The 19,988-nt window shown below is 36.9% G+C and overlaps 1 protein-coding gene across 1 annotated transcript in view; it reads left to right on the top strand.

The window, feature by feature from the left end:
- Positions 1-19,988, top strand: part of slc8a4a (solute carrier family 8 member 4a) — an 80,331-nt gene that overhangs the window by 48,991 nt on the left and 11,352 nt on the right. The window contains exon 4 of the mRNA XM_016254264.1: positions 18,428-18,534. Within this exon, the coding sequence (XP_016109750.1) occupies positions 18,428-18,534 (107 nt within the window). The remainder of the gene's footprint in view (positions 1-18,427; positions 18,535-19,988) is intronic.

The raw sequence follows: 19,988 nt of genomic DNA, 5'->3' as shown, positions 1-19,988 counted from the left end.
TGAAGATAATCGTATGTCTTACCTCAATTGGCCTATTACTTCAGAGTCTTATTTTAGATTTGAAGTAGAGCAGTTTCCCAGACATAAGTATCATTTGATTTTTCAGTGCTTTGACTTCAAAACCACCATTATCTTAAGAAATCAAGCCTTAAAGAGATTTAAAGGGAAAGTTTAAAAGAATGAACATGCTCAGCTGTATAAGCTTGCTTTCATTACAGCTGAGTACATAAAAAAAGAAAAAACTTTGTATTTTATTTCTTATATTGTCATTTACATGTTCTCATGTCATTCCAAACCCAAAATAGTACTTTGTTTGTGTGGAGAGCAAAATATGAATTTTTGAAGAGAATACTGGCCATTCTTTTCCCTACAATGGAAGTGAATGGAGCTGTAAAGCTCAAAAATGACAACAACAAAAAATCGCCATAAAAGTCTCATAAACGTTTTTTTGCATGTGTCATATTTCAAGGGATAGGTATTGGTAATTCCCACTTTGATTTAATGCGGACTAGCCACCGGTTCAAATATTTTAACACACGAACAAGCTCAAATCAAATCTGACATTTTTGCTTACACATGAGTGGAACTCCATGCGGCTCCTTTACTATTCTCCATTGGAAATGAATTAATTCTGGTCTGTCATTTGTTGGAGAGCTGGCTTTACTCTTCTTGCCTGTGTATTAGTGACATGCATTATAGAGTGTCTAGAATGCGTGTGAATTAAATTTGAATAAAAATATGATGGTCTGTTCAAGCACAACCCAAAATAGTACTTTGTTTGTGTGGAGAGCAAAATATGAATTTTTGAAGAGAATACTGGCCATTCTTTTCCCTACAATGGAAGTGAATGGAGCTGTAAAGCTCAAAAATGACAACAACAAAAAATCGCCATAAAAGTCTCATAAACGTTTTTTTGCATGTGTCATATTTCAAGGGATAGGTATTGGTAATTCCCACTTTGATTTAATGCGGACTAGCCACCGGTTCAAATATTTTAACACACGAACAAGCTCAAATCAAATCTGACATTTTTGCTTACACATGAGTGGAACTCCATGCGGCTCCTTTACTATACTCCATTGGAAATGAATTAATTCTGGTCTGTCATTTGTTGGAGAGCTGGCTTTACTCTTCTTGCCTGTGTATTAGTGACATGCATTATAGAGTGTCTAGAATGCGTGTTGATTAAAATTTGAATAAAAATATGATGGTCTGTTCAAGCAGTGCTTATGGGATGTATGTGCTTTATATGTTTCTTTAGCAGCCGTTTAACTCCTGTCTTCCTCCTCTGCATGCATGTGAGTGTGCATGTGGTTCTGCTGCCAGTATCTCTGATATTTCTATTTTCTAAACTCTGGCATTCTTCATGTGCAAGTTGGTGAAATAGTTGGGAGCTAGAAATGGTCCCACTCCTCCAACACACACTTGTCATCCTCTCTCAATTTATCCAAGTATTCTGCTTCGTCCTCTTACTTGAATTTTATTTTTTTTGCTCTTCTTTGCCATCCGTCATCACCAGATTTGTCTCTTAGACGCTTTTAATGCCAGCTCCGTGTATCCGGAGCATTTCTATATGACTGCATGCATGTGAGTGGAAATTTTAAATCAATCATTTATAAACCGAGTCAACATGCCAGTATCTCTCTTTCATTCTATTGCTCTCTCTCTCTCTCTTTCTCCCCCGTTCTTTTTTTCTTGGCATGATCTTGTTATGTGTGCAAGGAAAGAGATTGACATTCAACCAAGCTGGAAAAGGATTTGTGCCTTTTGTCAGTCAAAGCCATGCGTGTGTGTCTGTTTCAGTGTGCGGCTAGAAATAGACATCCACCCACAGGTCATTAGAGAGAAAGAGAGACGGAACGTGACTACAGGGGAGTGTTGGACAGACTGTAACACTGTAAGCGAGACTTTAGAACCGTAGGGCACCTCTTTGCTTACGTACTTCATCTTCCGCTCTTACCATATTTTACCACACGCTTGTGTTCTTTCTGGGTGTGGCTAAACTGCAGCCGTTAATCACCGTCCCATGTGTTTGCATGTTCGCCCACACCCCCGTAGCCCACTCTCTCTTCAAAACGCATCCTGACACCCACGCATCTATTTAGTGCACAGAAATGCTTTTTGTGTCAGCGCGTTGGCTGGACCTCTACGACACCGCTGCTATGTGCCAAGGTGTGAAACAGAGTCACACTGTTGTGTATCCTTCACTCTTCAGCACAGTTGTTTATCCAGCATTATTTGTTTTTCCCTGGTGGCAGTCCTCCATGCGCGCATAAACCTGCGGTGCAGAAATTAAACGCGATGCGGTGTGCTGTGATGCAGTTCGCAGAAGCTTGTAATGAGCGACTGGGGACTAGTTTCCGTCTCAGGCCACTGGTGCTGCTATAAGCTGCAAAGACAGACAGGTGCTGACATACACAAACATATGACACAAATAAATAATTTAACTGTGTTAATGCCTTTCGGCTCTCAGCTGGGAGCCATAGTACTGTTATGAAATGCATTTGCACACAAATGCACAGAGATTCTTAACATATTTGACTGAATAATGTTTTACACTTATGCATTTAGAAGACTTAAACTTAAAGAGATACTTTATAATTATTTACTCACCCTCATGTCGTTCCAAACCTGTATGACTTTCTTCTGTGGGACACAAAAGAAGATATTTTGAAGAATGTTGATAAACTGTTTTGGTTCCCTTTGACTTTCACTGTCTTTTTTCGGTAACGCTTTAGATTACAACCCGCAAAGAACTATGTAAGTATACTGAATTTACGGTGTAACTTTTTTGTAATTATAGTGTACCTATTCAGTACCTCCGTGTAGGTATAAGGGAATAATATGCGAAGTTTGGGGAATAAAGGGATAACAACCTGTAAAATTACAAATCATTTATACTGTAAGAATTTTGAAACTAAGAGGTGCTTATTCTAATATTACGTGGTATGTATGGCCTAAACAACAATCTTATGTTTGGGAATGATTTAGAAAGACGATATATACTTTTTATAATTTTATATTGGTATTTTATTATAGGCGTATAGGTATTTTTTAACCATGGGGTACACATTCTATTATAAAAGGACGGACATGATGGAGATTACTGAACAACAAAACTGGACATCTAGTGAAATGAGTTAGAGTTTCTGCTATGATTTATAATTCACAAGTCTACTTACCTTATGAAAGCTTATTCGTCGATTTCAGCAACTTCACACCAGCAACTTCTCAACACCACTATCACCAAATAACTTTGCATGATATACCATCAAGGTTCAAAGCAGCTTAAAACAAGTTTACCTCTTTCCAGCTGTTCGCAGAAAAAATACATTATATACATTAAATACACTGTATTTCAGTGGATGTATACTGCAGTGTTTTTATAGCAAAAAAAATGTAGAGGGTTTAATTTGGCCATCGAACAATTTAATTAAAACTAGTGCAATGTTTTTCTCTGTAATTACTGTGCAACTATACACTTGTTCTGTGTTTAAGTCCAACTTGTTCCTCCCTTGTTCCATGTAGTTACAGCTCCAGTTTTAAAAGAACACATTCCAGTCAGTTTCAAAAATCTCTCTCCTCTTCGTGTCGATTAGTTTTCTTGTATTTTCTACAAAAATTTTCTCCTGTCATGAGTGCAGCAAACACGGATAGACTCGTCTCATGCGCCATTCCAGCTGTTTCCAGTTCATGCTCACCACATTCACTTCTGCAGTTTTAAAGGAACACACTCCAGACAGTTTCAAAGTTGTCCCTTGTCTGCGCTTCGATTAGTTTTCTTCTATTGTCCACACGTTCCCGTCTTAAGCACCGCAGTCACGGATTTCATCGCACACAGAGCCATTCACGTTTGAACTCACGTGACTTGCTGCATGCTCTCATTCACGTCCTCCACATTCATAACCCAGCAACATCGGGTTATTACTGATATCAACCCAAATTGGGTCACATCAAGCCAGCTTCCTAACCCAACAGTCTCAACCGAACGTTTGGATTGAAACAATTACCAGCGTGTTTTATATGTGTAGGCTATAAAAAAGTACACAGCGTATGTTTTTGCTTAATCGCTTGCAAATATAAGAGGTCATACATACCCTGTAATATTAGAAAAGGTACCCCTTAGTTTCAAAATACTTACAGTAGAAATAATTTGAAATTTTACAGATTATTACTCCTTTATTCACCAAACTTCACATATTGTTACCTCATACCTACACGGAGGTACTGAATAGGTACACTGTAATTACAAAAAAGTTACGCTGTAAATTCTGTTTACTTATGCAGTACATTGCGGGTTGTAATCTAAAGCGTTACCCTTTTTTCTTCATGGATGTCAGTGAGAACCGAAACTGTTTAGTAACTGTTAGTCGATATTCTTCAAAATATTTTATTTTATGTCATACAGTCCTACAGGTTTAGAGTGAGTAAATTATAACAGAATTTTCAATTTGGGGGGGGGGGACGACTGTCCCTTTAAGGGTTGTTTGTAAGAAACACATTCTTGCATAGGGTGAACAGATATCCAGATAAAGCTAGTGCAGTCCCGATTTTACTCAGTAATATTGGCCTTCATTTGATTGCTAGAAATAAACATTTTAAACTTACACTGCTGTAGTTTTTGCTTTTGCTATCACAAGAAACCAGCCACATGGCAATGATTAGCCTGAAGGAACAAGAGTGAGTGGGCGATGTAGTTCTTTGACCCATTAACAGAACGCTTGGAACTACATAAAAAAAACTGCTTATTTGATCTTTTTTTTTAATCAAGAATATAATAAAAGCAGTAATATTGTGAAATTATAATACAATTTAAAATAACTGTTTTCTATTTGTAAATATTTGAAAATGTAATTTATTCCTGTGATGACAAAGCTGAATTTTCAGCAGTCATTACTCCAGTCTTCAGTGTCACATGATCCTTCAGAAATCATTTTTGAAGAAACATTTCTTATACTTATCAATGTTGAAAACAGTTGTGTTGCTTAATATTTTAGTGGAAACTGTAATACATTTTTTTAGTATTCTTTGATGAATAGAAATTTCACAAGAATAACATTTATTTGAGTTAGAAGTCTTTTGTAACATTATAAATGTATTTACTGTGACTTTATGCGTCCTTGCTAAACAAAATTATTAATTTCTTTTTTTTTTTCTTTTTCTTTTTTTTAATCTTACTGAATGCTAATTTTTGAACGATAATGTAGTTCCGGTCTGAGGCGTAATAAATGTCTGACTGGTGTCAACATAAAAACACTGCAGCTTTATAAAACATGTTTACATTTTGTTCCACTCTGCTGTGCTGTGTCTTGTGGAATGTAAGAACACGTCATGTGTCAAATATAGACCATTCCAGCGCATATCACCTTTATTTTATCACAGGTTCTTTTGAGCCTGTCGGCATGAACCTTTGAAGCTTCTGTTTTTCCAGGGCACTGTGATGCAGGAGCATTTTCAGGAGACGAGAAAGCAAGGAAGAGATTAAGGCAGATTCATTTCGAAGCCAAAACAGAATGAACCTCTTGCTAACGTGCTGCAGATATTTGCATACAATTTGCCAATAAAGTGCAATTCTGTGGTAATATTGCCGGGTGAAAACAGAGTTCCCCTCATGTGGTTATTTATATAGCTGTCCCCATTTCCAGTGTTTTATAGAATCTTAGACACTATAATGAGGCCTCACTCATGCACAGATGCGTGTGATTTACATTTTCCTGTATTACTAGGCAAGAAAGAAACAGTGATCGAAGGCTAGACATTAACTCTTGCACCTGCCCCACCTCCCTTCTTTTTTTTTAAATTCATGGTCTTTCTATGCCCCGTCTGACATGCTTTAAGTTAAACAATTAGGTATACAGAAGTATATGATTCCGGTGCCAGAGAGAGAACTGCGCTCAAATTAATTACATTCTTCATCTTATCATATCTCAGATCTCTCTCACACACACACCCCTCCTGTAATTATGAGTCTTGTCTCTGTAACTGAGCTGATCCCTAAAGCCCCATCCTCTCTCTCTCTGTCTCTTTGTCTTTTCCCTCTGTTACTACTTCTCGCTTAGTTCTTAATAAGCAGCATGCAATAATGTTATACAATACGTTCTCAAACTTTCCCTGTGCTACTTTAAAACAACATGATGAAAAGGGATGTATTCTTCTGCAACCATTTCAATAGTTCTAGAGCGAATATCATTCAAAGAATTACATTTTTTCTTTCTCACTGACATGTGGAAACAATGTCAACATGCTATTGAATTGTTGTATAATGCATTCACCTCATGTCTATAAACAGGGGTGCACATGGGTAGTCGAATTTGTAACCCAAAGGTCGATTGTTCAAGTCTCGGTACTGGCAGGGATTGTAGGTGGGAGGGAGTGGATGACCAATGCTCTCATCCACCCTCAATACCACGACTGAGGTGAGACACTTGAGCAAGGTACCGAACCCCCAACTGCTCCCCGGGCGCCGCAGAAAAAATGGCTGCCCACTGCTCCGGGTGTTTGTTCACGATGTGTGTGTGTGTGTGTGTGTGTGTGTGTGCACTTGGATGGGTTAAATACAGAGCACAAATTCCGAGTATGGGACACCATACTTGACCACATGTCACGTCACTTACTTATCACTAATTTTTACATAAGTTTTTCAATCTGGTTCTCATGAGAGCACCTGGAGATTTGGTTTGGTGCTCACACTGCACATAGTGTGACCCATTAAATATAACTATAAAAAAATAACTTATAATAGTATTATTTCATTTTTATTTAAATAATAAAATTAAAAGTAAAATAAAGTTTGATAATACTATTATATTTTAAAATAAAAAAAATATTAAATAAAAATACAATTATTATCACACCTAAAACTACAGAGCTAATATAAAAAAAAAAAATTTTTTTTACTTTATATATATATACTGTATATATATATATATATATGAATTTTCAACATTTTCAGCGGGTTGCTTGCAAGTGAGTATATGCGCTGCCAGGTTACAAAGTAATATAAAGTAATAAAAACCTATAGTCTTTGCGGGCTAGCGCTGCGGAGTGAAGTGCGTCAGTGAATTAAATGTTTTGCGTATTTGGTCTGAAACTGGCAGCGCATAGCCTAGATTATTGCAATCAGTTCATATAGAAATCTCATACAGTATTACAGTTAGTCCATCTAAAATGATTATTGTGCATTAACAGCTGTCAAACATGTCAGTTTGCAAATGAGCAAAATCTTACTTACTCAGCATACCCTGTCTATAGATCATATGCAATCATAATTTAACACAAATGAAAGCAACAGTATTTTTGTTTTATTTTTTTATACTATTATTACTATTATTATTATTGTTTTTTTTTGTTTTTTTTAATTTTAAGATTTAGATTATTATGGCAAAGATTTAACCTTTTAAGCACATCTCATTTGAAGCACTTTCCCTTAAAGAGCACATGCTGGCGTGAGTTTCTGTTTCTGATAGCAGGGCTGTGCGTTTGTGTGTTAATATTTAATTGGGTTCATTTTATTGTAAGTACAACAACCTTTATTAATGTTACTGATATTACACAGCAAATTCACACAGCACACAAACTCTCTTGTATAAACCCAACTAATCATTTGGATCCAATGGTGATAGTTCTCTCTGCTCTGTTAGAGTTTCTAAGGGTCTGTCTAACCAGCATCATAGATGCCTTTCCTCTATGTGCATTTTTCTCAGACAAACAGTATAGACTTTTGTGTTGCACATTTTAAAAGGAATATTTATTAATCTTTCATACTATAGTTTATCATGTTGGGATGCCACAATTAACTTTTATTTTAGAATTTAGTGTGTATACACAACGGTTTAAAGTTTGGGGTCATTTCATTTCAAATAAATGCTGTTTTTTTTACTTTAAGTTCATCAAATATTCCTAAAAAATGCATCACAAATTCCACAAAAATATTTCTCGAGCACAAAATCAGCATATTTCTGAAGGATCATGTGACACTGAAGAAGCTACTGAAAATGCAGCTTTACCATCACAGGAATAAACTACACTTTAAAATATATTAAAATAGAAAACAGTTATTTTAAATAGTTAATTACTGTTTTTACTGTGTTTTGAGCAATTATATGCAGCCTTGGTGAGCATAAGAGATGTCTTTTAAAAACATTCAAAAATTTTGCTGACCCCAAACTTTTGAATGGTAGTTTAGATTTCTAATATGTGCCTTTTTTCCATTATTGGTCACAGCATGAAAATAATTTTCAGTTTGTTTGAATTTCAATACTGTTGCATCCCTAGGGTTGATTGTTCAGGCGGAAAAGCATTAAAAATATGTCTTTAAACACAAAAAATTCCAGATGACAAGTGCATCCATTGGCCTCTATTTTTGAAAACAATAGAGGATGTTTGTTTCCATCTTTTGCCCGACAGGCTGCTAATATGAGAAAGTTGTTTGAGGTGAATGTGAACTGAAAACAGAAAAAACTGTACTGAAAAACAAAGAAATCTCGCCATTGACACTGAGCTTTGTCCGACTCTAGAGACTTGTGGCCCTGAGAGACGTCTCTCTGTTCATATGCTGGTCTTGCTGCTGGTTTACTGCCCAAACAAGTAAACATGGTATAACTGGTAACAACAGCTCTAATAATCCAAACAGGATACACTTTCCTCAAATTTCTCTCTCCCAGAAAAAGTTCCCCTCGAAAACATCCATAGTGATGTTTAGCTCTGACGAGACTATGAAGTCTTAGCCCCGAGGCCTAGACAAAAAAAATACTGATCCTCACAACTGTTTAGTGCTGCACCAAGCAGCCTCAACAAAGACACAATCCCTTGAAAACCTCTGAAATTCTCCATTTTGTTTCTCAGAGGTAAACCAACCATGCTGGCATTCCACCAGACATAATAAGCTCATCTACACCAGTCACTTATATTCATTAAAGCAAGGCTTTCCACTGCCTTCCCACAACAAATCCAAGGCCAAAAGCAAAGCTAGTGCGGTGAAGATTAACATCAGGGTCGAATACAATCAATAGGAATTAAATGAGTGGAACAGATTATGGAACAGAAAAAACTAAAATGAAGACATGTTACATGAGGAAGAAGGAAGAAAACGTGCCATCTTGGCTTTTGTTCTGTGTTATTGTTAATCTCATGAGACCAGAAACATGCTCTCATCAGAAGTGTGAATGTGAACTTTTCACAGATATAAAGGATAGGAAAGGAGAGATAAGCATGCTAATGTATAGCAGCTAGCATCTGGAGAGGTGGTTAATCTAACTGTGCTTCATTAAACCACACATCAAAGACACCGAACTGTGACGCAAAGGAGGAGGGAGGAGGGAGAAGGGAGAGGGGGGGGATCTGAGACAGATAGAGACGCAGACGGAATTTCTCAAGAGTCTGATCAGATCAGTCAAGTATTTATGAAAGCAGAAAGCCATGACACCACAGTGCCTTTGTTAGGTGCTGACAGACATTTGCTGAATGTGTTTTCATAGTAATATCACTCATTTTTAACCTCTCATTAGTGTCTGGCACACTTTCTAATCGGCTCTCGCTGTGCCGGCCCTGGTGAGAAATGAGTTCATAGAGCTTTGTGCTGTAAATTACAAGCAGAAAAACTGTGGTTGGTGTTTTGTATTTATGATCACACTAGAAACTGTGCCCTGCTTAACAGCATGCCCTGACCAATGAGAAGTAATTTGTCTGCACAACACGCAATGTGACACGGTCTCAGCCATTTGGGCCAATGTCCAGTTATGTTAAGAGAGATTTTGGAGTGATGAGATTTTGCAGTGGGTGAGGCTAAGCAGCACAATGCTGCAGAAATCCACCTTGTTTTTAACATACATTTTTTAAATTTTAAAGGTGACATATCATGAAAATCTGACTTTTCCAGGTCCCCGGTGCATCTACCAACCAAGGAAATGTGAAAAAGATTAACCCAGTAACTTTGTTTTGGTAAGCCTTTTTCTGCAAGCATCTGAAAAAACGTCTAATTTCGCTCCCCTAGTGATGTGGCAAAGGGATCTCATTATAATATTGCCGCCCCTTTATCTGTGAGTTTCCACCCACGGCACCGTCATTTTGATTTCGCAAGCGACAACGGTGTACCAGCTCTAATGCCATGGTCAAGGTTTTTTTTGTGCAAAACATGCTAACTGTTCTGTCTTTGGCTGCACAGACGAGCACAGAAACCTTAATTTAGAGTCCCAGCCTCAGAGGAGACAAGAAAGCAGTGGATTTATTGATTTATATACTGTATATTGCTGCTGCCACACAGATCTAAAATAAACATGCGATTTATTTCCCAGCTGTTTACCTTCACAGACATAACGTTTTTGTAACTCGTGTTTTTAACGTAAACTTGTGTGTGAATGAGAACTTAGTTTAGTACTCGCATGCTGTGACAGCCGCTTTCTGTACGAGTGCACTCAGAAAACCGTATATCTGAAGTTTAAACTAATACTGTTTAAAACGCATGATTTCAACGTGATAAACATCATAATAAGAACCAAAACAGATGTTTTTAGCAGATACGAGCTGTAATGGCACAGCTCTATTCAGGAAAAGGGGGCGGGGAGCAGCATCTAATTTGCATTTAAAAAGACAACGCACGAAAAACAGCGTGTTTCTGTTTCCACTCAAAATAGGCATTTTCAAAATGATATAATAAAAGATCTGTGGGTATTTTGAGCTGAAACTTCAAAGACACATTCTGGGACACCCGAGAGACTTATATTACATATTGGAAAAAGGGGCATAATATGTCTCCTTTAACATCATTTAACATTGAATGTGAGAAGCAGGGGCATCATGCACCTAGTAATTTTGAGGAGGCACCTGTGATAGGGGTGGCACACAATAAACAGTAAAAGGACCCAAATACCCTAGGTTCAATTCCTGATATAATATATATTTTTGTAATGAACCAAGCAAAATTGCAACTGAAAGCGACTGTCAGTGATCGCTCAGCATTTTTATCTATCAAAAACAGTACAACTGTTCATTTTTCATGAAACCCCTGCACTATTCACAAATTTTTACTTAAGCTTTCATTATAATAGTTACTGTAATGTCTTCAGATCCAATTATAAACTTTTAAATTATGTTTTGAAGTGGAAACATGCATTAGTAATGCATTTACTGTCACTATTCCACAGTATTGAGAATATTAAGTCCTGCATTGATTCCACTGAATCTTCCACAGAAACAAATGAATTTAAAATCTAAGCACTGGACACCACAAGCTAAAACTGCACCTTATCTCTGCAAATAGAGGCTGTTCTCTCTTGTCCTTCAAATAAATGTGCCGCACAAGAGACACAAATAACTAAAAGCTCAAAAGTAATGTTTTAAAAAATGACAACGTTGAGACTATTCATTTTGTACCTATAATCGTGCAACTTAATTATCCAATGTAAAAATGCATTTTTGGAAGCTCCTTTTGAAATCCATTTGGCTTAAAAATCTGAGGGGGCATGTACATATTTTAGCTGTACAGAACAGTCTGTTATGCTGATTGATATTGCAAATTGGTGTTTGTTGCTACATTATTTAAATGTATTATCATAATCATAAACACTGGTTGTAGCGGAAAATAGTTTTACCGTTTATCGTTTTTATTACTCGTCTAGTTATTCATTTACCTATATGGGCTAATGAATCAGAAGTCACACACATTCACACACAGAAGTAAGAAAAAAGCTTACTTCTGCATTGAAAAGTAAGGTGAATAGAAACCAAGGGACTGACATGTTTTATCGCTTTTCTTTTTCTAAGTTTGATTATGACAAAAAAAATGACTTCTCAGCTTTATCTGGTTGTGTAGGACCAACCACTCTGCGTGGGCTGGGCACTCACTGTACGTACTTTCATTTATTTCATTTGGTCGTATCTTAATGGATTTACAGCGCAGGTCCATTGTCAGTCTTACCTTCGGTATCTCCTCTATTTGCATCATAAAGTAGTGCTTCAGTCCATGCTGGCCTTTGTCTCTTACACACAGACCAGAAAATGTTCTCGGGCCGTGTGGGAATGAGAAAGAAAACGCATGAGAGTTTACGAAGGAAGTGAAAAGAAAGCTGTTAATCTCCTATTGGCGTTAGAGGTGGTTGAAGTACTAGAAACACTGTTTTGTTGTGTATATGTATGAGAAATCGAATTAAAAAAGGATTAGCTCGACCAAAAATCTTTTTTTTCTGTGAAGCATAAAAGTGGAAAATTTGCTTCAGTCCCCACCTGACTATGTAACTAGCCTGACAGACAGACCGTGCTGCTCAGCTTTATATTTTACAGGTGAACAGCATGGTTATGCAGGTTGACTGGTTAGACCAGCACTAACCAGTCTGGAGCAGATGAAGACTCCTGTGTGTTGCAGTATGAGTGGATTGATGATGTTATGGGTGCATTTGTTGCAGCCTGAAGCTAAACAGCAATCTGCTTTCACCACAGCATGTGTTTAATGCAGCTGTCTGCTGCCCCTCTCACTGACCCACAGCAGAAACTGCTTCCTCTATGAGCCATTTAATCACCTCTACCTTATGAAATCTGCCCTTCGGTCTGTTTGTCCTTTAATGTCTCGATTTCTCTCAATAATTTCAACACCTCTCTCTGCAATTCTTAAAACAAGAAAAAGCTGAGAAGCATAATTGTGTAAAACAATAAGACAATAATATATCTTAATTTAATAAATTAATTTCTCTTACCTCGATAGCAAATTTTTTTTTCGTAAATTTTTTTTTGTTGCAAAATGTAAACATAAATATTTTTTAATAGTATCCAAAATATTAACCAAAAGCTTAAAACAACTGCAATTCTGTCGTTTGTTGTATTAAAGGGATAGTTTGCCCAAAAAGGGCCATTCCGTTATCATTTGCTCACCTGTCATTTAAAATTGGATTTTAAAACTGTAATTTTGTCATTTTAAAAACTATAATTTAAAATGTATTCATTCAATGAATCATTCGAACCAGTTATGTGAACTGGATTAACTTCACTGCAAACATCTGATTCAAAAGAGCGATTCTCTTGCGTATTGCTAATATGTATATTGCGTATTATCACCGCTTCCCTCATGAACATGCCAAAGAGAGTCAAAATGGTCAGAGAATAACAGCATCTAGTGCATTTCAGTCTGCTCCTCACACAAACCTATCACATTATCATTTGCTCACCTGTCATTTAAAATTGGATTTTAAAACTGTAATTTTGTCATTTTAAAAACTATAATTTAAAATGTATTCATTCAATGAATCATTCGAACCAGTTATGTGAACTGGATTAACTTCACTGCAAACATCTGATTCAAAAGAGCGATTCTCTTGCGTATTGCTAATATGTATATTGCGTATTATCACCGCTTCCCTCATGAACATGCCAAAGAGAGTCAAAACGGTCAGAGAATAACAGCATCTAGTGCAGTCTGCTCCTCACACAAACCTATCACAGGACTCCAGAAGACATCAAATGTAGTGCATGAGTCATATGGACCACTTTTACAAAGCTTGAAAGTCCATATACACTGCAGTTGCATAGAAACGAACAAGCAAAATTGCTCCTTTTGGGCACGGATAAAAAAAAAGTCATATGGAGTCAAATCAAGTGTAACTGTCCCTGTAATGTGTTTACCTCTTCCTTTCCTTCATCTTTCTCCAGTTGCGCTTGTGTGTCTCTCCATCTATATCTGTCTGAATGCATGACTAGAGCTTTTCCTTGTGTTTTCTCATTCCTTGGCCCCAGTCTCATGAATTTGTGAAGTGATCTGTCTGTGCATTTTTTTAAGAGAGAGAGAATGAAAGCTAGATTGATCTTTCTTGTTTATGCTTACATTGCTTCCTTTGATAGTTTGGCTGCCGTATTTACCCTTGCGTCTGTAACTTTCAGAACGTGCTTGCATTAACATGCTGCTCATTTAAAAAAAAAATGGGTCACTGGTTTATCAGCCTCACCTTTCTATTTCTGTTTCTACATGTAAGCCCTCCTCCCTTTTTTTACTTTGCCACCATCTCGCTATTTCTCCCTCCTCCTCCTCCTCCTCCTCCTCTCTGACTCAGTCTCTGTCTTTCCTTTGCCTAAGGCCTATACTTTTATCAATCCCTGCACTCTAGCTACCTGTTGCCATGCCAACCCCATAATTTAGTGTCTTACACAATGCAATGTGTACACCTGCCTCATGTGCTTGCCTTACCGTGCGAATGCATGAGAATCTTACCTGCCCCACGCCACCGAAGGTGCTTTTAATGACTCATTTAGAAGCGAGCTTTTAATGTTCCGCCTCCTGCGCTCGCCCTGTCATCTCCACAGCCCACACGCGCTCCATAAAGACCCTCTTCAGCTTGAGAGAGCCCGGTGCATAGAGGGAATATTTTTATTGCCAACACGGTTAATGTACTCACTTATTATTAAGTTGACACCGTGTGTGTGACTGTGTGTAAATTTGTGGATTTTTCCCATGACAAGTGGGTGCTTGCTGAATGGCACATATTGCTGCCCTGTGCATATTCATGCCTGTTAGGCATAGGCAAACCGTTTCTAGGCATAGGCAAACTAGGCGGTCGTCTAGGGCGCCACCAGCAGGAGGGGGCGCCAATGAGCACACGTACTGACAATACATTTTAGCAGGGTTGTGATAAAGAGTGGCATGGCCACCCTGAAATATGATTGCCGCCCCCACTGGATCCTCCAGCGTCATTGGGCTAGACTCGAGTACTGTCAATCTGACGATGCCTCTATTCCATTGGATCAGAGTGCTGTCAACTGCTGCCGGATTGTTGCATGCAAAGTTTGCATTTGGAGCACTCAACAACACCGTTAGATCAATGGGTTCTGTCAGTGTTTTGGCAATACAACGTGTTTTTTTTTTTTAGCCTTGCAGTAAAGCTAAGTTCAAAGGCCAATTTAAAATATTGGTACAGTAAAAAAGTGCACAAAATTAGTATTTTGTTAAGGCAGTATTTGTGGCAGTCGAGAAATCACGCTGCAAAATTGGTCCAAAAGATGTGCGTTTTTGTGCCAATACATTGTTAAAGGATCAGTGTGTTGTGTAATAATCCCATATAAACATTTTACGGCCAAATAAAAAAATATTGGTACAGTAAAAAAGTGCACAAAATTAGTATTTTGTTAAGGCAGTATTTGTGGCAGTCGAGAAATCACGCTGCAAAATTGGTCCAAAAGATGTGCGTTTTTGTGCCAATACATTGTTAAAGGATCAGTGTGTTGTGTAATAATCCCATATAAACATTTTACGGCCAAATAAAAAAATATTGGTACAGTAAAATACACTAATTCACAAGATCAATACATCCTTTATTAAACCGCATTGTTGAATTTAACGCATTCTTACAGAAGTGTTGAAATGCTGAATTAATGAATTCACTTCGAACAGCGCTTAATAGGAGCAGCGTCAAACACATAGAGGGCAGAGCATTGCATCATTTAAAGGGGAAGTTCACGCGTCAATGAGTAACAAAGGAATAAGCAGCTGGAGTCTGATTACTTTTATGTGACTGATCAAGCTTTTTTATGTAGTTTGGGGTAACAAAGTGTTTTATGGGTTTGACTGAAATAATAATGAAAAAACGGACACTTTAAATCAACGTTTCAAACAACAACAAAACAATTACACACACACAAAAAACAAACAGATTAAGACAAATAGTAGTCATTGATAATATCTAAACATGTATCCAAATCCAAATATAATCAAATTTATTGGGGAGGGGGGTGCCAATTTGGATTTCGCCTAGGGCGTCAAAATGGCTTGAAACGGCCCTGTGTGCATGTGCATGTGAGTATGAAGTGGGCAGACTGGAAGTGAGCAGCTGTGTGAGTTTCAGACCTCATTAAGGTCCCTTGTTAGTTTTTTTGTTTATGCACATCTGTCTCTTTCTTTGGTGGGGAGTGTTTGGCTCGGTGAGTAATAGTTCTAATTACAGTTGAGAGCAGGCGTGTGGGGTTAAGCTACCTGGTCACGGAGATGACGCTAAAGTGGACTCCTGGCTTCATGGTTAATGTTTGCTGTGTTCTGTTATGCTCATCTTTCCTTATCCTGCTGTTTGTTTATCCAGTGGGATCTTGCTATCTCCTGATGACCTCTTTCAATATCCAGGCCACGAGGAGCCCCTTTACACTTGACCACATTATAATACCAGCTGTAAACACACCCAGTGGACGTAATTATTTTTCAAATTATGTGAATGGATTCTGACCACATTTTATTTTTATATATAATATATATATATAATATTTTTTGAAAATCACTTAATATTTTTACAATTTAAAGTAACCATTTTAAAATATAATTTATTCCAGTTATGGCAAAGCTGAATTTTGTCTTCAGTGTCACATGATCATTGAGAAATCATTCTAATATGATGATTTGCTGCTCAAGAAACATTTCTTATTATTATCAATGTTGAAAATAGTTGTGCTACTTAATATTTTTGTGGAACCTGTGATACAATTTTTCAGGATTCTTGAATGAAAAGAAAGAATTGAAATTTTTGAATTCTTTACTGTCACTGTTGATCAATTTAATCCATCCTTGCTAAATAATATCAAAAATATTTTTAAACATTAATGGTAGTATAATATATATAGCTATATATTTATATATATCCATAGTTTAGATGGATAAATTAGGCAGAGTGTGAAAAGAGAGAAATGGTTAAAGGGGGGATGGGACTGAAAGCATGTGTTACAATCGTGTAGGATAAGCACGGTGGGCTAATGAATAAAGAACAAGTCCTAATGAATTTAATTACACACACGTCTGGCCAATGAAGGCTGCAAAGCAAAGAGAGGTGGGAAAAGAGAAGATTAGTGCTAACATGTAATAGAGGGATTACAGTACAAAACAGCAGCGGAAACTGTGTTTACACAGCAGATGCACATGTACCTGAGCATGCCAACAAATTTGTGTACTTTTTAATTTTTGAAACTGCCTTTGTCTCTCTCTCTCTCTTTCTCTTTCTTCATTATTCATGAGCTGTGTTCCATTCACCCGAGTCTTCAGATCAGTTCACTTCTATTCCTGTATGCATCGTATCCAGGATAAGACACCAATCATTGTTCCTTTTTTGCACTGAATCTGCACAGTTATGCAAAATTAACACAGAGACTGAATGCATAATCAGTTTCAACAATAAAAGTCTTTATCAACACAATTGTTTTACATACTGTATATAGCCAAAACATCAATAGAGATCATAAAGCAGTAACTTATTTATTTTAGTGCGTCACACTTCATTCATTTGTGTTCACTCTACGCATCTGCTCAGAAAGCACATACACATTGCTGCGATGCCTGTGAAAGAGCACATAATCTGGAAAGCAACACATTTAAAGCATCTTATTTCTTTACAAACATTTGATGAAAGTGTGGATTCATATTTGCCTAATGTTGTTTTTATGTCTAACAGGGAGTGTTTTGTGACATACTGGTGACAACTTGAGAATTTATCAATTTAGAAAATGATTATTTCACAATAAAATGATCAGGGACTCAAATTTTTATTAATAGGTTTAGCAAATTTATTAAAGCACTGTGTTTGCACTAGATGCAGTGCCTGAGCATATTATAGTTGCCTCTATGATATAATGAACAGGTGTTTGTTTTGTGTCACAATCATCACTATTGTACGTTTCAGCATGACTAAAAAGGCTGTATTGACCAATCAGTATTAATCGCCAGAACTATCCATTGTATAATGACTTTCATAACATGCAGAAAATAGAATACGAGCTAAAATGAATGTTACCACATAATTATATACTGTGGTTATGGAGTCCCACCGTCTTTTTTGCTAAAATAATTAAATTATTTCCTTGTTGCTGTTGTACAGCCTTTCTGTAGACAGTGTTTATCAACCATGACCAGTGTTGTGTGTGCTAATAATGACAAATGGTGATTAGCCATAAGAACAAAAACATTGTACCGCAGCCCCATTATTTAAAAACAGAGCTGCTGCGTGTTTCTGCCTCTCTGAGGGAATCAGCAGTGAACTCAAAATTATGCAAGAACTCAAAATCCCCACTGCATAATATTTTAAAGAGGAAAGTCAAATGTGCTGAATTAACCACCTTTTTTCAATAATTGTATGTTCAGTGAATAATATGGATGTTACATACACTCCTTAGGGCTCGTGTATAAAAACAAGCAGAATGAATTTTGGTGTAAATCATTCATAAATCCATTCCTCCATCGGTTGTTGCAGTCCACTGAAGATGACAGTCTACATAAGAATGGTTTTACGAACGATTTACCCAGAAAAGCATTCTGCTCATGTTTCAGCCTTTCCTCAGCTCTTTCTCCAAGTCTTTGTCATTGGCTACTGCTGCATAGTTATCCCATCGTTTCTTCAACTTCCACATTTCACATAACACATTCTTTGAAAACCTACTACATTCAAAATACATTTAAATTGTATGTCTTTGTCCACCACAGGAAAATCCTGGAGGTGAAGATCATTGACGATGAGGAGTACGAGAAGAACAAAACCTTCACCATCCACCTGGGGGAGCCGGTGCTGCTGGAGATCGGGCAGAAACACGGTCCGTGGATCTCTGTGTGACATCCATGCTCCATCTGCAGTTCTCTATGGATTTGTATTAGAAACCAGATTGGGGTCTCTTTTTAATATTGTATTAATAACTTACACATCTATCCCTGAATAATTCAGAAACAGATTTGATAGAAAGATTTCTTTGTGTGAATGGAGCGATTAATGGGAGACAGTGGAGGTCTTATAATGGTTATAATGGGAGAGAAGGAATAGGCAGTAATTGGTTGCAGTGCAAGCAGCCATGTTGAAGCAATATCTCTAGGCCGTTTCTGCACATTAATTATGTACTAACTGCTCTAATGTAATGTTCATCCCCATGCTCTTCAAATTGCCATACTGTTACAGAATCCAATTAAGAATGTTGATGCCATTAAGATAAGCATTTTTTGATGATTTCTGTCTTTCAGTCTCTCTCCTCAATGCTTTTCTAGGACACACAAAGAGATGATGTTTATTTCCTCCTTATGTGTAGTGCTATTATAGCATATGATACATTACAGTGGATTATAAAAAACACAAAGGGATGAATTCACTAAACAGCTGTGATGTATGTCAGAAACCTGAAACAAAAATCTGCTTCTTGTTCCCTACTCATTCATAGTCTAGTTCAGGGGTTTTCACATTGCATTCTGGGGACCCCTGGGGGCCACAGAAATGTTCTAGAGGGTCTGTGGAAAATGTTGGGTATTTTATTTATAGATTTTCCTCAATGCTTTTCTAGGACACACAAAGAGATGATGTTTATTTCCTCCTTATGTGTAGTGCTATTATAGCATATGATACATTACAGTGGATTATAAAAAACACAAAGGGACGAATTCACTAAACAGCTGTGATGTATGTCAGAAACCTGAAACAAAAATCTGCTTCTTGTTCACTACTCATTCATAGTCTAGTTCAGGGGTTTTCACATTGCATTCTGGGGACCCCTGGGGGCCACAGAAATGTTCTAGAGGGTCTGTGGAAAATGTTGGGTATTTTATTTATATTTATATATTTGTTTTGTGAAATTTTTGGGACTGCTTTGTCATTTTTATCAACATTTTGTATTTTTTATATATATTTATATATTGACAGCAATGTTTGTTAAAATTATTCAAATAGTTTTCATCAATTGAAATAAGCTTATATAAAATAAATTGATGAAAGAAGAAAATATAAAAATGAAAGCTAATTCAAAATATTCTCTCGTTATATTGTATGTACTATATAACAAATAATACTATAATAACACTGATTGAAAGCCCTACTGTAGCTTGTAACAGTGAGAAATAAAAACCTAATCTGAATATAGGTTTATATATAAAATCTGCATTCTCCCATTCCTTGCAACATTCAGACAGTTTGCTTTGGCTTTAGTACAATGAAAATATAAAAGTTAATGATTTATTTTTTGGAAACATGCTACAGAGTCACAACTAAGTATGCCAGATTGCTGTAGTC

This window comes from Sinocyclocheilus grahami, unplaced genomic scaffold (genome assembly GCF_001515645.1).
Source record: "Sinocyclocheilus grahami isolate Dianchi unplaced genomic scaffold, SAMN03320097.WGS_v1.1 scaffold1233.1, whole genome shotgun sequence".
In the NCBI taxonomy this organism is placed as follows: Eukaryota; Metazoa; Chordata; class Actinopteri; order Cypriniformes; family Cyprinidae; genus Sinocyclocheilus; species Sinocyclocheilus grahami.
The sequence above is the reverse complement of the archived record's forward strand: the minus strand, read 5'-3'. Positions and strand labels throughout refer to the sequence as shown.